A 17,351-nucleotide genomic window follows, 5' to 3' on the forward strand; every position below is an offset into this window, starting at 1 on the left:
TAAAAGCAAATTATTTTAGATATTATTAATTAATACTTGAGACAAATAAAGTCTTAAATAACAAAATACTCTATGTGAGGACTAAAATAATAATAAAAAAAAATTAATGTGAAGCTTAAGAACATACTTTGTGCAAAAATACAAAAAACAAAAATATACCTTAAGCTTTAGGTTTGGTCATATTCCAATTTGGTCATGTATAAGCAATACATACAAGAACAAACATCTATCTCTGTTGATATTTGAATACTTTATATACAATCAACATTTTAAAGTATAAACTTAAAAATTATTCATAATAAAAATATCAATCTACTCACTCTTTTGTATACTCTATCTCTTACTCTTATACTATATTATCTCAAAACCAAATGACTACATATAGTATATGCATACATATCATTTGGTAAGTTGATTTAAAAAAGAAAAAAGAAAACCTAGTGTTTAAAAACAAAAATTCAAAGGTTAGTAAGGCCTTATAGTCTATTAGCCCATATATTGGGCTTCCACTAATTAGGTCGGTGGCAAACTTCTTAATAACACAAAGAGAATTTTTTGTTCATAAACCCTATATCATTCTCAGATCGTGTGTTCTCTGTTATTGCTACCAAAATTCGACTTCATACCCTTCAAATTGCTTCACTCCATCGGTAATTTTTTTTGTATTGCTCTCTTATTCATTAATTTTTCTAGGATTGTTTTCACCACCGTCGACTCCTCCAGCAGCATCTTCTTCTTCTCCTCTAGCATCATCTATGAGACCTTGGAGAGCTAAAGGTAATCTCACCTCCAAACCTGAAAAGTGAGAACATGAGAACATTTAGCTTGCTTCTCAAGCAAACAAAAAAAAAGCTTTAAAAATAAAACAAACCTTCAAATGTCTCCTTTGTTGCTGACTTGTAGTCTGATGATTTTAATCAAGACTTTTATTTGAACTGAGGAGATTTTTTTCACTCTTTCTCCCGGAAACGACTATGCCGCTTAGCCCAAATATTATATTTTTGTCATTGCATTTTGACTATTTTGAGTAAAACAAAGAATTACAAAATAAGATTAGCTCACATCATTGAAATATATTCGAACTCAATTTAAAACATTACTTTGTAGTTGTTATAGGTAGTCATTTTTTTCTGCAAGTTGACAAAAAAAAAAAAAAAAGAGTCATACTTCTACTGTAAAATATAAATTACAATAACAAAGACTTCCATACAAATTTTTTTTAAAAAAGTTTGATGTATTACTGTGTGCCTTTTATACTAGACAGAAATGCTTACCAAAATTTATCTTTTAACAAAAAAAACAAAAAATGTTAATATTCTTTTTCAATGAGAGTAGGTGGTAAAAATGACGACATTGTATGGTCATTTGATTCCCGTGAACCACTTGATGATAGTTTGTAAAAACGTACGTGCACGCACACACAAAAACACTCGCACTGATTGACATTCTCCGAAACTTTCTTTATAAAACAGGAGAACTCCATAATGATAAATTTCTTAAGTAGCTAAGCGAATTCACAAGTTTAACCAACTAAGCGAATTCACTAATGTCTCTGTTACAGGTCAGAAACTTCTTACTCATCATCCAATAATTTCAAAGTCCTTGGCTTCTCCTATACTTACTTTCTTTCCTCACATTTTTGCCTCCGAATGTTTTCAGGATTTCTGGCAGCTCCTTCGACCACTATCATCTGGATTGACAAGTACTCTCACTTCACTTTGCTGTTTTTTTTTTGTCTCTGTCATCTTATCAAAATTTGAAACCCACTTAAGTTAACTTTTTTGTATTTCCAAAAACTACAAAACAGAGTCGTTCACAACCAGCTGTGACTCGGGCGAGTCAGACCCGTGTCGGGATGACGCGGCTGCTCTCACCCTCAAGTTTGCAGCTATGGCTTCGATCCTTGTCGCCGGAGCCGCCGGGGTCACAATCCCTCTTGTAGGAGGAACACTCCTCCCGTCGAACGGTGGATTAATGAGGGGAGCCAAAGCATTCGCAGCAGGAGTGATACTCGCAACAGGGTTCGTTCACATGCTCTCCGGCGGCTCCGAAGCTTTGTCCGACCCGTGTCTGCCGGAGTTTCCTTGGAAAATGTTTCCATTCCCGGAGTTCTTTGCCATGGTCGCGGCGCTTCTCACTCTGCTCGCTGATTTCATGATCACGGGGTATTACGAGAGGAAGCAGGTGAAGATGATGAACCTCTCTGTCGAGTCGCTTGGTCAGCACGGTTCCATTATTTCGGATCCGGGTCTTGAATCGGGTTTACTGAGGGACGAAGATGGAGGTGCGTTGCATATCGTGGGGATGCGTGCTCGCGCGGACCATCACCGTCATAGCCTCTCCATGGGTGCCGAAGGTTTTGAGGCTCTCTCAAAGAGAAGTGGTGTTTCCGGTCATGGACACGGCCACGGCCACGGGGACGTTGGCTTGGACAGTGGTGTAAGGCACGTTGTTGTTTCTCAGGTAAGGTTAAGACTTTTTTTTTTCTATTTATATTCTGACTTTGACTTTATATTTAGTAAGTTCTGACTTTTGAGTTTTGATTTCTTGTTCACCTTATTAATGATTTTTTCAGGAGAAAAACAAATATTTGACTTTATTCATACACAATGTAGCTAAGTCAGTGTCGCTTTTAATAAAATAAGTAGATGGGATTATAGTCAATTGTCTAATACACTGTACATGACTTTCATGGTAACTACAGCTGGAACTACATAGAGCTAGCTAGCTTTGTTTTAATGAAATTACAGCGCTGTCTTTGATCTGTAATATTAATCGATTGACATTTTCTTCTACCACAATCAAGTCCATTAGAATGTGAGTGCAACGAGTGATGCTATTTCCTATTTAAAAATGTCACATTACATTAACAATTTATTTATATCTAGTTTTCGAAAAGTATTTTTTATTGTCATTTTGATCATTAGTTACAAAATAATGATAATATAAGTCATAAGTGTTCATTCTATACTAAAACTATTTTTTGGAAACATGTTTTTTTTTGTTTTTGTTGGTGGTATTTTGACGTGTTCATTGAGTCATATGTGACCTAGTCAAACGATTCCGTTTATAAGATCTCTTTTTATATAAAACTGATGATACGATCTGATGTTTTATATTTCAGATACTTGAAATGGGAATAGTATCACATTCAATAATTATAGGAATATCACTTGGAGTATCACATAGCCCATGCACCATACGTCCCCTCCTTGTCGCTCTTTCCTTCCACCAATTCTTCGAAGGTTTTGCCCTAGGTGGTTGCGTTGCAGAGGCCAGACTAACCACGCGCGGATCATCCATGATGGCTTTCTTCTTCGCCATCACTACTCCCATCGGTGTGGCCGTGGGAACGGCCATTGCATCATCTTACAATTCCTACAGTGTTGCGGCATTGGTGGCTGAAGGGGTGCTAGATTCTCTCTCTGCGGGAATACTAGTTTACATGGCGCTTGTTGATTTGATCGCTGCGGATTTCTTGAGCAAGAAGATGAGTGTTGATTTCAAACTTCAAATTGTTTCCTATTGCTTTTTGTTTCTTGGAGCTGGGATGATGTCAGCTCTCGCTATTTGGGCTTGATAAGTTTTAACTGTTTTTTTGGTAAATATATCAAGCTCTTTGATTTTCTTTACTGAATTTGTGTGTATGGAATTTAATCCTTTTGATTTTTTTTTTAATGTTGTTTGTTGTGATTTGTTTATGAAAGTAGTAATTGGACTGATCAACAAGTTTATTACTCTATTTTATTTAATAAAAATATATATGGCGTACGTTTTGAAATGTTCACTCGGTAGCAAATTTTCACCGTCCAATCTTTCTTAAACCTTTTGTAGCTGGTTACGAAAACAATAGCTTATACATGCAACTGATGAATCCGAAGGCTGGGCCAAAAAACAAAAGAAAGTTTTGAAATACCCAGCCCTAAGCCTTACATATAGATTTCCAAGAGGAAACAATAAGCTTTTTCGTTTTGGTACCAAGTTGAGGGACTTGGAATGGTCGTGCCTATATAGGAATATATCGCAGGAAAAAGTCCATCTCCTACAAGACAAGAATAAGAAGTGGATTATTACGTGGAGATCTTCATCAAGATATCAACAACACTATGTATGAATGTATCTATAATTCTATAGTAGTTATTTGGTATTTTGTACTATCTATATATCTAGTATATGAACAAAATTGATGAAAAAAAAAAAAACAAAGTTGATGAAGTGCCTAAGTTAAAAGAGCATGCTAAATCATTTCTCTACTAGTTTAGAAAAACATTGTATAATCCATGAATCATAGCTTTGTATATATATTCCTTTAGTTATAATTTTAGTTAAAACTTTAACAACAAATTAAGGAAAGTACTGTTTGAAAAACAATATGAATTAACTTTTTCCAAAAGGAAAGGAGAATTCTTATTAAGATTTGTATTTCATGGAAGCTAGGTCAAAAACGAGAATATTTCATTATCTGTCGAATAAATTGGATTATGGAGGACGATGGTTCCCATGTATGATGAAGAAAAAGACGAACCCTATAATTAAATTGTTCTTTTTAAAAAAAAAAAAAAAAATTTAAGGAGACAAATTCTCTATTGAGGAGATAAACTCTATGTGAAACAAATTCCGCCACCTAATTTATCATACATATTCATGTGAACCAAAATAATTAAATCATCTTCACCATATATATTACTTTAATTTGTTGCCACCTTTCTGATATTTTGTTCGATAAAGGTGACAAACAATTTTGTCCACTGATACCCAATCTCTTCCACTTCAGTTCTCTTCCTTTCAAATTTTATCTCTGAGATCTTTTTTACAGCATTTTCCACAATTATGTAGTGCTTCCTATATAATTTATATTATTCATTTGTTCGTATATTATTAGAAAATACTCCATAATTTATATTATTCAATTATGAAGTATTAATTAAGCCAAACTTAATTATATAAATTATATTTTTACGTTTTTTTTTTTGGTTTGAGAATGTTAATATTATTTGCTGATCTTGTATATATAGTTTGGAGAAAAATACTAGCCATAAACAAATAGTAGCAAATAATTAAGAGATGTCGGGAGATCCAAATTTAATCATATATATATTTTTAAAAAAGATTATCAGAATATTGTAACTACTGATTAGATGCAACAAATACACGTGGAATCTTTTACAAATTGTTATATGCTTTTCACCAACCACATCTCCCACCTTCACCAATTAACCACAGAGAGCCACGCTAATTTTTCTGATTTTACAAAAAAAAAGAATATCTCAAAAAATTCGACTATATAATAAACACACACTTTATTCGATATACATACATTCGCATTTTTATAAATTTACAACGGTCCGTGAGAGTGAGTGTATATATACTTTTATATACTCTCATCCTTTGTAGCTCTCTCTTCCTCCACCACAATCCATGGCGATAAACTAAAAAAAGCAAGAATACACATCTCTCATCTTCCTCTACCTCAAACACCTAATCTATTACTCTCAACCCCGTTTCCTAATTTTCCCTACCCCAATGGAGCGCGCAAGGAGACTTGCTTACAGAGGCATCGTGAAACGTCTCGTTAACGACGCTAAACGACACCGTAACCCCGATACTCCCCACCTCGTCGTCCCCCACGCTCCGGCGAGGTACGTCTCTTCTCTTTCCCCTTTCATCTCCACCCACCGATCCGTCAATCCCACCTCCGCAGCCGCCTTCGCGAGACACCACCACCACCAACAGACGCGTTCGATCTCCGTCGACGCTCTCAAACCCGGCGATACTTTCCCGCGTCGTCACAACTCAGCAACCCCAGATGAACAAAGCCACATGGCTAAATTCTGTGGTTACGACCACATCGATTCGCTCGTCGACGCTACGGTCCCCAAATCAATCCGATTAGGTTCGATGAAGTTCTCCAAATTCGACCAAGGCTTAACCGAGAGCCAGATGATTCAACACATGGTTGATCTGGCTTCCAAGAACAAGGTTTTCAAATCTTTCATCGGAATGGGTTACTACAACACCCACGTCCCTACTGTGATCATCCGTAACATTTTGGAGAATCCAGCTTGGTACACTCAGTACACTCCTTACCAAGCTGAGATCTCTCAAGGTCGTCTCGAGTCTCTCCTCAATTTCCAGACGGTTATCACCGATCTCACGGGTCTTCCTATGTCGAACGCTTCGTTACTTGATGAAGGCACTGCTGCTGCGGAGGCTATGGCTATGTGTAACAACATTCAAAAGTATAAAAAGAAGACCTTTGTGATTGCTAGTAACTGTCACCCTCAGACGATTGATATTTGCAAGACTAGAGCTGGTGGGTTTGATTTGAATCTTGTCACGGCTGATCTCAAGGATGTAGATTACAGTTCTGGTGATGTTTGTGGTGTTCTTGTTCAGTACCCTGGTACTGAAGGTGAGGTTTTGGATTATGCTGAGTTTGTTAAGAATGCTCATGCTCATGGTGTTAAGGTTGTTATGGCTACGGATTTGCTTGCTTTGACTGTGTTGAAACCCCCTGGTGAACTTGGTGCCGATATTGTGGTTGGTTCTGCTCAAAGGTTTGGTGTTCCCATGGGTTATGGTGGTCCTCATGCTGCGTTCTTGGCTACTTCACAAGAGTATAAGAGAATGATGCCTGGGAGGATTATTGGTGTTAGTGTTGATTCTTCTGGAAAGCCAGCTCTTCGTATGGCTATGCAGACTAGAGAACAGCATATTAGGAGGGACAAAGCCACTAGCAACATCTGTACTGCTCAAGTAATCACTCCTTACTATCTCTGATTTACTCAGTAGAGCATTAGATGATATATTGATATATCCTGATGAGAACTTCATCTTTTCCTTTTGTATAATGTTTGTTTTCCTTATCTTGCAGGCGCTGCTTGCCAACATGGCTGCCATGTATGCTGTTTACCATGGACCTGCTGGTCTAAAATCTATGGCCGAGCGTGTTCATGGTCTTGCTGGCGCCTTTGCTTTAGGGTTGAAGAAGCTTGGGGTTGCAGAAGTCCAAGAACTTCCCTTCTTTGACACTGTAAAAATCAAGTGTTCGGATGCACATGCTATTGCTGATGCAGCTACCAAAAGTGAAATTAATCTGCGTGTTGTGGACTCAAACACTGTGAGTCTCCTTTGCTTTGGCCTTTAAGGGTTCTTACTTGTATAACAGCAGACCGATCTCTGAATATTTGGATATGATTACTTAATTCAGATTACTGCTTCCTTTGACGAAACAACCACCTTGGATGATGTCGATAAACTTTTCAAAGTTTTTGCTTCTGGCAAGCCTGTAAGTGTTTGCTTATTCCTCCTTTTGTCTTTTGTTGTTTACTTATCAGCTCCGTGCACCTTGAATAAAATTTGATTGTTTCCAATCCGCTTCAGGTTCCATTCACAGCTGAATCTCTAGCACCCGAAGTTCAGAGTGCCATTCCTTCTAGCTTAACAAGAGAGACCCCTTATCTTACCCACCCAATCTTCAACATGTACTATCCTTTTTTTTTTTTTTTTTTAATCTTGAGTGGTTTATTGCTTGCGGATTATCAGTTTCTCATCTTTATTTTTATTTTTAACAATGTGATTAGGTACCACACAGAGCATGAGTTGCTTAGGTACATTCACAAGTTACAGAATAAGGATCTATCACTGTGCCACAGCATGATTCCGTTGGGATCTTGTACGATGAAACTAAATGCGACAACTGAAATGATGCCAGTTTCATGGCCAAGTTTCACCGACATTCACCCTTTTGCTCCTGTTGAACAAGCAGAAGGTTATCAGGTTAGTCACTTTCTTGATTCATCTGAGGTTTGATCTATGAAATTGAAAAATCAACTGATTTCGTTTCTACATTTATGTAGGAAATGTTCCAAAATTTGGGTGATCTCTTATGTACAGTCACTGGGTTTGACTCTATCTCATTTCAACCTAATGCTGGCGCTTCTGGTGAGTATGCCGGGCTTATGGTTATCCGTGCATATCACATGGTAAAAGCTTACATCCTAAATTTGAATCTAATTGTTCACCTTCAATTTATTTTAATTGTATAAACTGAAAAGTGAATGAATGAATGCATTATTGCATTGTCCAGTCAAGAGGAGATCATCACCGTAATGTGTGTATCATACCTGTCTCTGCACACGGTACAAACCCTGCAAGTGCTGCTATGTGCGGGATGAAAATTATTACGGTTGGAACTGATGCTAAGGGAAACATCAATGTTGAGGAGGTGAGAAAAGCTGCAGAAGACAACAAAGACAAGTTAGCCGCTCTTATGGTTACCTACCCTTCAACTCATGGAGTCTATGAAGAGGGTATCGACCAGATTTGCAACATAATACACGAAAATGGAGGTCAAGTGTACATGGATGGTGCCAACATGAATGCACAGGTGAAAGATCTTAATCTGCAAACAGAGATCTCAAGGTTTTGGTCTTATTTGTAACAGCATGGTGTTGGTTTTTTTGTAGGTTGGTTTGACAAGCCCTGGTTTTATTGGAGCCGATGTGTGCCATCTCAATCTCCACAAGACCTTCTGTATTCCTCATGGAGGGGGTGGTCCTGGTATGGGTCCCATTGGTGTGAAGAAACATTTGGCACCATTTCTTCCTTCTCACCCCGTGGTTAGTCTTTCATCCTTCATCACTGTTCTGCATCTTGGTTAATAATCATTAGATTCCTTATTTTTTGGTTTCCTCCATTGCCATGTATAAAGATATCTACTGGTGGTATCCCACTACCCGAGAATACTGAACCGATGGGTACAATAGCCGCTGCACCATGGGGATCTGCGCTTATCTTGCCAATATCTTATTCTTACATTGCCATGATGGGATCTGGTGGACTCACTGATGCCTCCAAGATTGCAATTTTGAATGCCAATTACATGGCAAAGCGTCTAGAGGTAGTAGAATATCTTTGTCTCCTCTTTGTCTATTCATCGTTTGAGAATGAAGAAAGTCTAATTTTCCTCTTGATTTGTTTATACAGAAACACTACCCAGTTCTTTTCCGTGGTGCTAATGGAACAGTAGCACACGAATTCATCATAGACTTGAGAGGCTTCAAGGTATTAAAGTGTTGTGAACTGAATGAAACTAAAGTATTTGTTTTGGGAGTGCATATCACTAACCGCTTCAAATATGGATTTGTAGAACTCTGCTGGATTAGAAGCAGAGGATGTGGCGAAACGGTTAATGGACTATGGATTCCACGCACCCACAATGTCTTTCCCTGTCTCTGGAACTCTTATGATTGAGCCAACCGAGAGTGAAAGCAAGGTATATACTAATATATGCAAATCTCTCACTGACTCTTTCTTCTCTCAATGTATTAACTTGATGGAACTAATAATATTTGTTTGCAGGCGGAGTTAGACAGGTTCTGTGATGCTCTCATTTCAATTAGGGAAGAAATTGCACAGATTGAAAAAGGAAATGCGGATGTCCAGAACAATGTTCTCAAGGTAATTAAGAAAACAAAGACTCATCTTATTATTGAAGAAGTTGAGATAAAGACTTGGTTGTTTTGTGTTCTCAGGGAGCCCCACATCCTCCACAGTTGTTAATGTCAGACACATGGAAAAAGCCGTATTCTCGAGAGTACGCTGCTTTCCCTGCCCCATGGCTCCGCTCGGCGAAGTTCTGGCCCAGTACAAGTAAGTATAAGACCATCCAAGATAGATTACACATATGTTTTTTTTTTTTTTTGTGTAGCTTACTTTGATTTCTGACAAATGATTAAAACGTGGAACAGGTCGAGTGGACAATGTGTATGGAGACAGGAAACTGGTGTGCACTCTCCTCCCGGAGGAAGAACAGGTCGCAGCTGCAGTATCTGCTTGATTACAGCTCTCCCCGGATGCATAGACTTGTGTTATGTGTCCTCCATTTTCTCACACCATTCTCTCTCTTCTCTTTCACATTCTGTCCATAGTGTTATCATTATACGCTTTCTGTCTCTCTTACTCTCTTAATCTAATTCGAATACATCTATATATTTTCCACAAATCACCGAAACAAACGTAGATTACTGTCAAAAAAGCTGCAGAAAGATAAACCAAATAATCTTTATTGTTAACTTGGAAACTGAACTCAACCTTGGTTGTCCCATGTCTTTCAAGTATTTACAATTTTAGTTGGGTCTAAGAATGTTCGGATTTCGTATATATCCCATCCAGCAACGAATCATGTGTAGGATCAAATCCTGTTTCATTGAACCGGTCACACTGCTGTTTCGGTACGGCTGTAATGTAAACGTTTGTTTACTTGCAGTTTACTCATAACTCTTAAAGTGACTAGTAGACATAAATGGTTCCACGGAAACAAAACAAAAACAAACTTTGGTAGATCAAGACTTAAGTGAGCAATATGGCCATAGACACAAATGCTTCATTACTTGCAATGCAACAGTTTACACTGCACTCTTCAAAACAAAGCAAAATCATTCACAATTTTACTTACAGCTAATAATCACCAACTAATTTGGGTTAAATACAATAGGGAAACCGGGTTTACTATGTAAACCAAGCAGAAACAAAAAAGATAACCAGTGTTCCATGGACATGGTTCTGCCTCAGTCTTCAACCTCAGTGTTGAAAATAAAACTTGGGAATGCTGTCGTCACATCCCTTCAAATTGAAACAGATGTTGTTGATCAAAAAGTTAAGGCAACATCTTAAATGGAAGAAGAGTCAATCTAGCAAAGAGAGAGGATTTGGTACTTTAGGTAAGGAAGAGTCATATTCTTCAACAAGCTGGGATGCTTAAGCACATACACTTTCCATTCCTCCTTGCTAATTTTACCGTCTTTGTCGTAATCTGCATCAGCAAATGTCTAGCAAAAAAACGTAGAGAGAAACAAAAACCAATCTGCTAACTGAATTTACCAAAATGTATGATTCATTACTAATAGAGAGGAGGATTCCAAAAACTCACTTTATCAATAATCATGGTCAGAAGTTCATCGGATAGAATCATATCAGATTCCATCAAAATAGCAGCCACCATTTGTTGCACCTAACATATTATAACAACTTCAACTTGTTATGAAGCTCAGAAGACAATTACCAACTTGCAATGGCGGCAAATTTACCTCTTCTCGCTCAATAAATCCGGTTTGTCTTAGATCATAGAGCCTAAATGCAACTGCCACAGATTAGAAACATATGCTTGAGATTCATCCATAAGAGTTTTATTATTATGATAAAGCTTTGCAATGTATTATTAGTAGGCCTTACAGTCGATCTTCTCCTCGATGGGTGCATAGGGATGAAAGACACTAAGTGCATGGATGAATTCCTCAAACTCAATAACCCCATTCTTCTTTTCATCGAACAAATCAAAAACCTGAAAAACATCAATTCAATATGAAAACCTTAACTCTCATCTCAACAAGTCTAAGAAACCATGATACGTCTCTCTAAAGAACACACTCACCCTATCAAGAAAGAGGTTCTCACCATATGGAGCTTGAAACAGAGCCAGTCGAAGCTCTTCCTACAAACCAGTAACATTAATATCTATACAATAAAGGAGCAAACTTTATGCTTGAAAGCAACCACACAGACATATAAGATGACCATCAAGCTATGGCAAATTCATTAACTTATACATCTGAGAGACTTTCACAAGAAAAAAAAAGACAGACCTTGTGAATCAAGCCGTCATCAATAATAGAACAGCTGAGTTTCTTGAAGAGCTCATGCAAAGCTTCAACTTCATTGACTGAAACTGCAAAGCAAACACAAAACAAACAAACAAAGGAACAAACTTTTTTTACAAACTTAACTAATCAACTCCAAAACAGAGCAATTCGAAAACCCACTGATCCAAAAGAATTGTATACAATGCAATGTACTAAACACAATGGGAATGAAAGAGATGAGAAAAAGAAGAAAAACCCACATCGAGATTCACGGGCAAGACGATTCAGATCCGCGTGGTGACATGTACGAGGCGATGAGCCACGGCAATCGAAGCATTGTACGACGGAGGAAATGAGGAGATCAATAATGGCGAAGACAGGTATGAAGACGGCGCAGATTTGTTCCCCAACGGTCAGAGAGCTTGATCTCTGTATTTAACCGAAACAAAGAACATCCAACATTACCACCAAACTAATCAGAGAAGAAGAAGAAGAAGAAAGAAGGACAAATCCATAACAAAAGAAATAATTACAGAGGAAACTATAGGCAAGTCCATGACTCTCTCTCTCTCTCTCTCTCAAATCATCATCATCGATGGATTTGATAGGTTGTAAATGTAACAAAAATGGAGTTGAATCACTTCACGATATTATTATTATTCCCGAACAGACGATTGTAAGTGGCACTTTGATTACTGCGTCAATCAGTTTAGTTTTGTGAGTTTCATCCTTTTTTTTTTATATTCACTTTCTCAAATCACAAATGTACCGTCCACGTGAACCTTTTTTTTTTTTATCTTTCTGTTTTATTATCTACTAATTATGGTTTTTTTTAATAGAGAAAAGTGTCTTTCTAATTTATTTATGCACACTCTTTCATTTTTTGGACTAGAATTTATATATGGAATGAATAAATATGGATAAGAAAAAAAAAAAAAAAGAGTTACTTAAAACATTTGATTTTGATATTAGAATGATTAAAGAAGTTTGTAGATAATATATGATTGATTAAATTGTTGACCACAAAAAAACCATCTATACACTCAACCATATGTATGGTTCTCATGTAGAACTTTTGTGGACTAGTAGTATCCATTCATCAAATTATAACTTTTTAGTATTTTACCTTATTTATCTAATTATAATTTCAAAATTTACATATCTATGTGTATATATATATATTTGTCTGGAGCTAACATATTCTTCGTGAATATATTAATTATATGCCTTACATATATATATGGATAATTTTGCAAGCAGCGAAGTATGAGTTGTGGACCTTATGATGAATTAGTACAACCTGTACAAAGACACGGCACATTGACAGTGACTTCGGTGGATATCGATTTCAAACTTATCACAACGCTGTTATGTTATATGTTGTGTATATTCTCTAGTCTAATGTAAAAGATACAACTGTCTAGGTCTTTTAGCTTTGGTCATTGGTTTTATGTTACAAAACTTGCGAACCGAAGTTTTAGAGATTTTTTTTCAGTTTTATTATTTGGGATAAGTTTAAAGAACATATCATACCGGTGCTAAGTTTAAAGATACGGTCGGTATTTGAGTATTTGAGTTTGCATTGCTGTTATATATGTTTGTAAAAGTATTGAGTCTATTAAGTTTTAACAATGATGTCTGAGCTTAAGGTAATTATGAGAATCCTGATAATTATATTCGTGACAGTGTTATTTCTATTTCTCGAAGAAGATTTCATAGGATTGTTCAATGAAATCTTGGAAACTAGTGGCCGACCAACATAGTCGACGATCACATCTTTAATTATCAAACTGTATAGTTCAAGTGCTAATTCAATTGATTAAGATTCAGCAACTGTTGGTGTTGGGTTTCGACGATCATAAGGCCCACCAAATAAGCTCATTAGGGCGTACGCGCAGGCCAGGAAAAGAGGCCCAGTAAGGGCCCATGGAGGAAACCCCGAGCAGGAGGATGAAGTCAACCTGGAGAAGAAATCGGGATTGGGGAGCCGAGATCGCAGCGAGACGTTCAGGAAGGGTTTCGAGGAATTTTAGTTTAAATAGCAGATGAATGTGAAGGACACAACACATGTAATCAAGCTCAGAGCGAATCAATAGAAAAAGTGAATACAAAAGTCCAGTTCGTTGTTTTTCATAGTTCTAAGTCGATTTGTACCGAAAATCTGCCCAGATCTCATTTTACAAACTTATTCTTCTAATTGTTGTTTCTAGCCCCAACAACTTGGCGCCGCCTGTGGGGACTTAGGTCTTTCTATTCTCAAAAATCGACTGCTTTGAACTCCAGCGAAATGGATCCATCCACCGCTAACACAATTATCTCAGAGACTGCTCCACCAACGGCAGTCCACGGATCCACCTCCATCAGTGCACCTTCCCAGGGTGTACCCGCGTCAGCCCAGTCCGATAACGAGGTTACAGATCTAGTCAGACCCGGGACAGGCTCATCACTTGACGACAATCAAGCACCGAACCAAAGTATTTTGGGAGGTTCGGGTCTCACTCATCACAGACCCACCCAAACTCAGAATCTCGGTAGTACAAACCCAGGGGTTACCGTCGGGGTTGTTCCCACGGCCCCCGCGATCTTGACAGGAAACAGGAATCAGTCCCGAGTATGGACTCGTTCAGAGAATAACGGAACGAACCGACCCGGACAGCACCATGCGCCGGTGGTCTCCTCCGGACCCCCGTCAGCAACGATCTGTCCGAGATTCACGGAATGCTCGCCGTTCTGATCGATAAGACCCAAAGTCAAGATGCGACAAATCGGGCCCTCATGAACAGAATCGAGCGGCATGAACAAGAGCACGCTTCTCGCGCAAATCTCGGACCCTATCGGGATTCCGCGTACTCTTCGGGAACAGCTTTAACCAATCCCACGGAAAGAGCGCTTCCCCGGACTCGTCTCGACTTTGAGGCGGTCCACGTTACCCCGCCCGGGATCAGAACGTTACCCGTTTTCGCGCCGTCAGAGAGCAACGGAGCTCCGAGCTCGTCGGTCTTAAATGGTAACGCGAGCTCGCGACGTGACGAGCATCCCCCATCCGGGGACGTCGGGTCAGCAGGGCAGGTCCTCCGCACCTCGGGGGCTCTGGAGGGCTCCTCGGTGAGACTGGATCCAGTCCCGACAGGAGAAATCAGAAATGGGGCGTCACGAGGAATAACGACCGAGGATCTCGGTCTTCCTGGACCTCCGAGTAGCGGCGCATTCAGCGCGCAGTTCCTAACCGAGTACATGAATAAGGCAAGCGCCGAGATGGCCCAAATCCGCTCTAAGGTGCACCTGGCAACAAGCGCAGCCCCAGACATCGATCGCGTGATCGCCGAAACAAGGCGTACCCCGTTCACAGACCGAATCGCGAAGGTTCGCCTTCGTGACGTGGGCAAGCTCCGCCTTCCCGAATACGCGGGCATAACAGACCCGGGAGCGCACCTCCGAGCTTTCAGATTAGCCATAACAAAAGCTTATCTCACCGACGACGAGTGTGAAGCCGGCTACTGCCGTTACTTCGCCGAGAACCTGGTGGGACCGGCGTTGGAATGGTTCGCCTCTTTGGAATCCAACTCCATTGACAGCTTCGATCAGCTCGCCTCGGCATTTTTTTAAGCAGTATTCAGTCTTTTCCCAAGCTAAGGTGACCGAATCAGACCTTTGGCTTCTCGTCCAAGAAAAAGACGAACCGCTCCGCGATTACATCAATCGCTTCAAGTCAACCAAAGCCAGGATAACCAACCTAAACGACGAGGTTGCCCTGGCAGCCCTTCGGCATGGCTTATGGTACACCTCGAAATTCCGCGAAGAGCTCACCGTTCGACAACCCCCGTCGCTCGACGACGCACTCCATAGGTCGATTAATTTCGCCCGAGCAGAAGAGGAGCGGGGCGCTCTGGCCGAGATCCATAAGTCATCAAAAGCACCGTACAATCCTCCCAAAAAGACTCTCCGGAAGGAGCCATTTGAGTCTGGTTTGCATGCTTTCGCGGTTGACTCCGCACCCAAAGCAAAAAACCCGAACTTCGATCCCGAGAAATTCTGCAAGTATCACAAAATACGCGGATACTCGACTGAAGAGTGCAGAACCGTGGGACGTCTCCTCGCGCGGAAGCACGAAGCGGGAGAGCTCGGCGAAATCGACCTCGAAAAAGAGGGAGAAAGGGCGAGAGAAGCCAACGCCACTACCAAAAAAGCCGCAGCTAAGCGCGAAAGGACCGACGAGGCCGAGGGATCTTCCCCCCCTCCAGCCCCAAAGAAACGCATTGACCTGGTGTTCAAAGGACTCTCTCTTTGCCGTACCTCCCCCGGCTCGGTATTTACCCCGCCTCCGGCTCCCCGGAGGCTCGCGAGCTTCCGCCCGTTCATCTCCCGATGTTTCAAAGAGTCAAATCCGACTCATAGATTCGACTTCATCACGGGAGGATCCTCCTTATGTCGTAACTCAGTTAATTCGATCAAGGCCTACCAACGTAGGGTCGATAGTTACCATCGTGAACGGAAACCCCGCTCGGACCCGGACTACGAGATTACGTTTTGGGAAAGCGAAACCGCGGACCTGGATAAACCCCACGACGACGCTCTAATCGTAAGGTTAGACGTCGGGGGATGCGAGCTCTCCAGAATAATGATCGACACCGGGAGCTCCATCGATCTCTTGTTCTACGATGCTTTTAGGCGGATGGGTTATCCTGATTCCGAGCTAAAAGGGGCCAAAACCCCGCTCACCGGGTTCGCCGGCGACACGACCTTAGCTAAGGGCACCATTTCCCTCATAGTGGAAGCCCGTGGGGTACGACGTCTCGTCGACTTCGTGGTCGTCGATCGTCCCGCCCCCTTCAACGCTATCCTCGGTAGACCTTGGTTGTATGGGATGAAGGCGGTCCCGTCAACGTACCACCAATGTGTGAAGTTCCCGTAACGGGGCGGAATTGCCACCATCTACGGTAGCCAACGAACCTCAAGACAGTGTTACAGAAGCGGCTACGATCTGATCAAAAAATCCGACCAATAGCAATTAATGATCGCTGACGAGCTGGAATCAAGACAGCTCGTTAAGCGCACAGATCCCGCCTCGCGCGGACCTGTAATGACCAAGGTCGATCAGGTCCCAATCATGGAAGGGCACCCGGAACGATGCGTTGGAATCGGTCCCGATCTCAAACCTAGTACAAGGAACGACCTGATCCAGTTTCTGGGTCGGAATCACAGCACCTTCGCCTGGTCCTCATCGGACATGAAAGGAATCGACATTAGCATGACTTCTCACCAGCTCAACGTCGACCCCACCTACAAACCCATAAAACAGAAGCGTCGTAAGGGCGAAAGCAGTGAACGACGAGGTGGATCGACTATTGAAAATAGGGTCTATCCGCGAGGTCCAGTACGCCGAGTGGCTAGCCAACCCCGTAGTGGTCAAAAAGAAAAACGGGAAATGGCGGATCTGCATTGACTTCAAAGATCTCAACAAAGCCTGTCCGAAGGACAATTATCCGCTTCCTCATATCGATCGACTGGTCGAGGCAACCGCCGCACACGAGACTCTCTCCTTTATGGACGCCTTCTCGGGGTATAATCAAATTTTGATGGACCCCGCCGACCAGGAAAAGACTGCGTTCATCACGGACCGAGGCACCTATTGCTACAAAGTAATGCCTTTCGGACTTAAAAACGCAGGAGCAACCTACCAGAGGTTAGTCAACAAGATGTTCGCCGAGC

The 17,351-nt window shown here is 40.7% G+C and overlaps 3 protein-coding genes across 13 annotated transcripts; 2 read left to right on the forward strand and 1 right to left on the reverse strand.

Annotated features, from left to right (window-relative positions):
• Nucleotides 1–1,396: 1,396 nt before the first annotated feature.
• LOC147930139 (zinc transporter 9-like) lies at nucleotides 1,397–3,722 on the forward strand. The gene is made up of 4 exons (XM_087479234.1): nucleotides 1,397–1,561; nucleotides 1,660–1,702; nucleotides 1,808–2,463; nucleotides 3,125–3,722. The coding sequence occupies exons 1-4, from the start codon at nucleotides 1,547–1,549 to the stop codon at nucleotides 3,578–3,580; spliced, it is 1,170 nt and encodes a 389-aa protein (XP_087335360.1). The 5' UTR covers nucleotides 1,397–1,546; the 3' UTR covers nucleotides 3,581–3,722.
• A 1,592-nt stretch (nucleotides 3,723–5,314) lies between these two features.
• LOC104733159 (glycine dehydrogenase (decarboxylating) 1, mitochondrial) lies at nucleotides 5,315–10,006 on the forward strand. Its single transcript, XM_087479229.1, has 14 exons — nucleotides 5,315–6,756; nucleotides 6,875–7,120; nucleotides 7,211–7,288; nucleotides 7,384–7,484; nucleotides 7,584–7,779; nucleotides 7,860–7,985; nucleotides 8,090–8,389; nucleotides 8,469–8,621; nucleotides 8,714–8,902; nucleotides 8,989–9,066; nucleotides 9,152–9,277; nucleotides 9,364–9,462; nucleotides 9,537–9,654; nucleotides 9,753–10,006. The coding sequence occupies exons 1-14, from the start codon at nucleotides 5,524–5,526 to the stop codon at nucleotides 9,839–9,841; spliced, it is 3,132 nt and encodes a 1,043-aa protein (XP_087335355.1). The 5' UTR covers nucleotides 5,315–5,523; the 3' UTR covers nucleotides 9,842–10,006.
• Nucleotides 10,007–10,367: 361 nt separating this feature from the next.
• Nucleotides 10,368–12,666, reverse strand: LOC104729962 (calcineurin B-like protein 10). 11 transcript variants are annotated; one of them, XR_015575014.1, is made up of 9 exons: nucleotides 12,176–12,582; nucleotides 11,903–12,071; nucleotides 11,646–11,728; nucleotides 11,435–11,490; nucleotides 11,236–11,344; nucleotides 11,091–11,143; nucleotides 10,934–11,014; nucleotides 10,720–10,816; nucleotides 10,368–10,626 (listed from the first exon to the last, which is right to left on the reverse strand). XR_015575014.1 is itself a non-coding variant. In XM_010449000.3 (9 exons), the coding sequence occupies exons 1-8, from the start codon at nucleotides 12,197–12,199 to the stop codon at nucleotides 10,745–10,747; spliced, it is 651 nt and encodes a 216-aa protein (XP_010447302.1). In that variant the 5' UTR covers nucleotides 12,200–12,666; the 3' UTR covers nucleotides 10,368–10,626; nucleotides 10,720–10,744. The 11 variants fall into 11 exon arrangements, 7 of the variants coding, with proteins under 7 accessions (XP_010447302.1, XP_010447301.1, XP_087335364.1 ...); XR_015575013.1 differs by having other exon boundaries at nucleotides 10,720–10,832; XR_015575012.1 differs by having other exon boundaries at nucleotides 11,435–11,517.
• Between the last annotated feature and the right edge of the window lie 4,685 nt (nucleotides 12,667–17,351).

The sequence above is a fragment of the Camelina sativa genome, chromosome 12 (genome assembly GCF_030686135.1).
Source record: "Camelina sativa cultivar CO46 ecotype springtype chromosome 12, ASM3068613v1".
In the NCBI taxonomy this organism is placed as follows: Eukaryota; Viridiplantae; Streptophyta; class Magnoliopsida; order Brassicales; family Brassicaceae; genus Camelina; species Camelina sativa.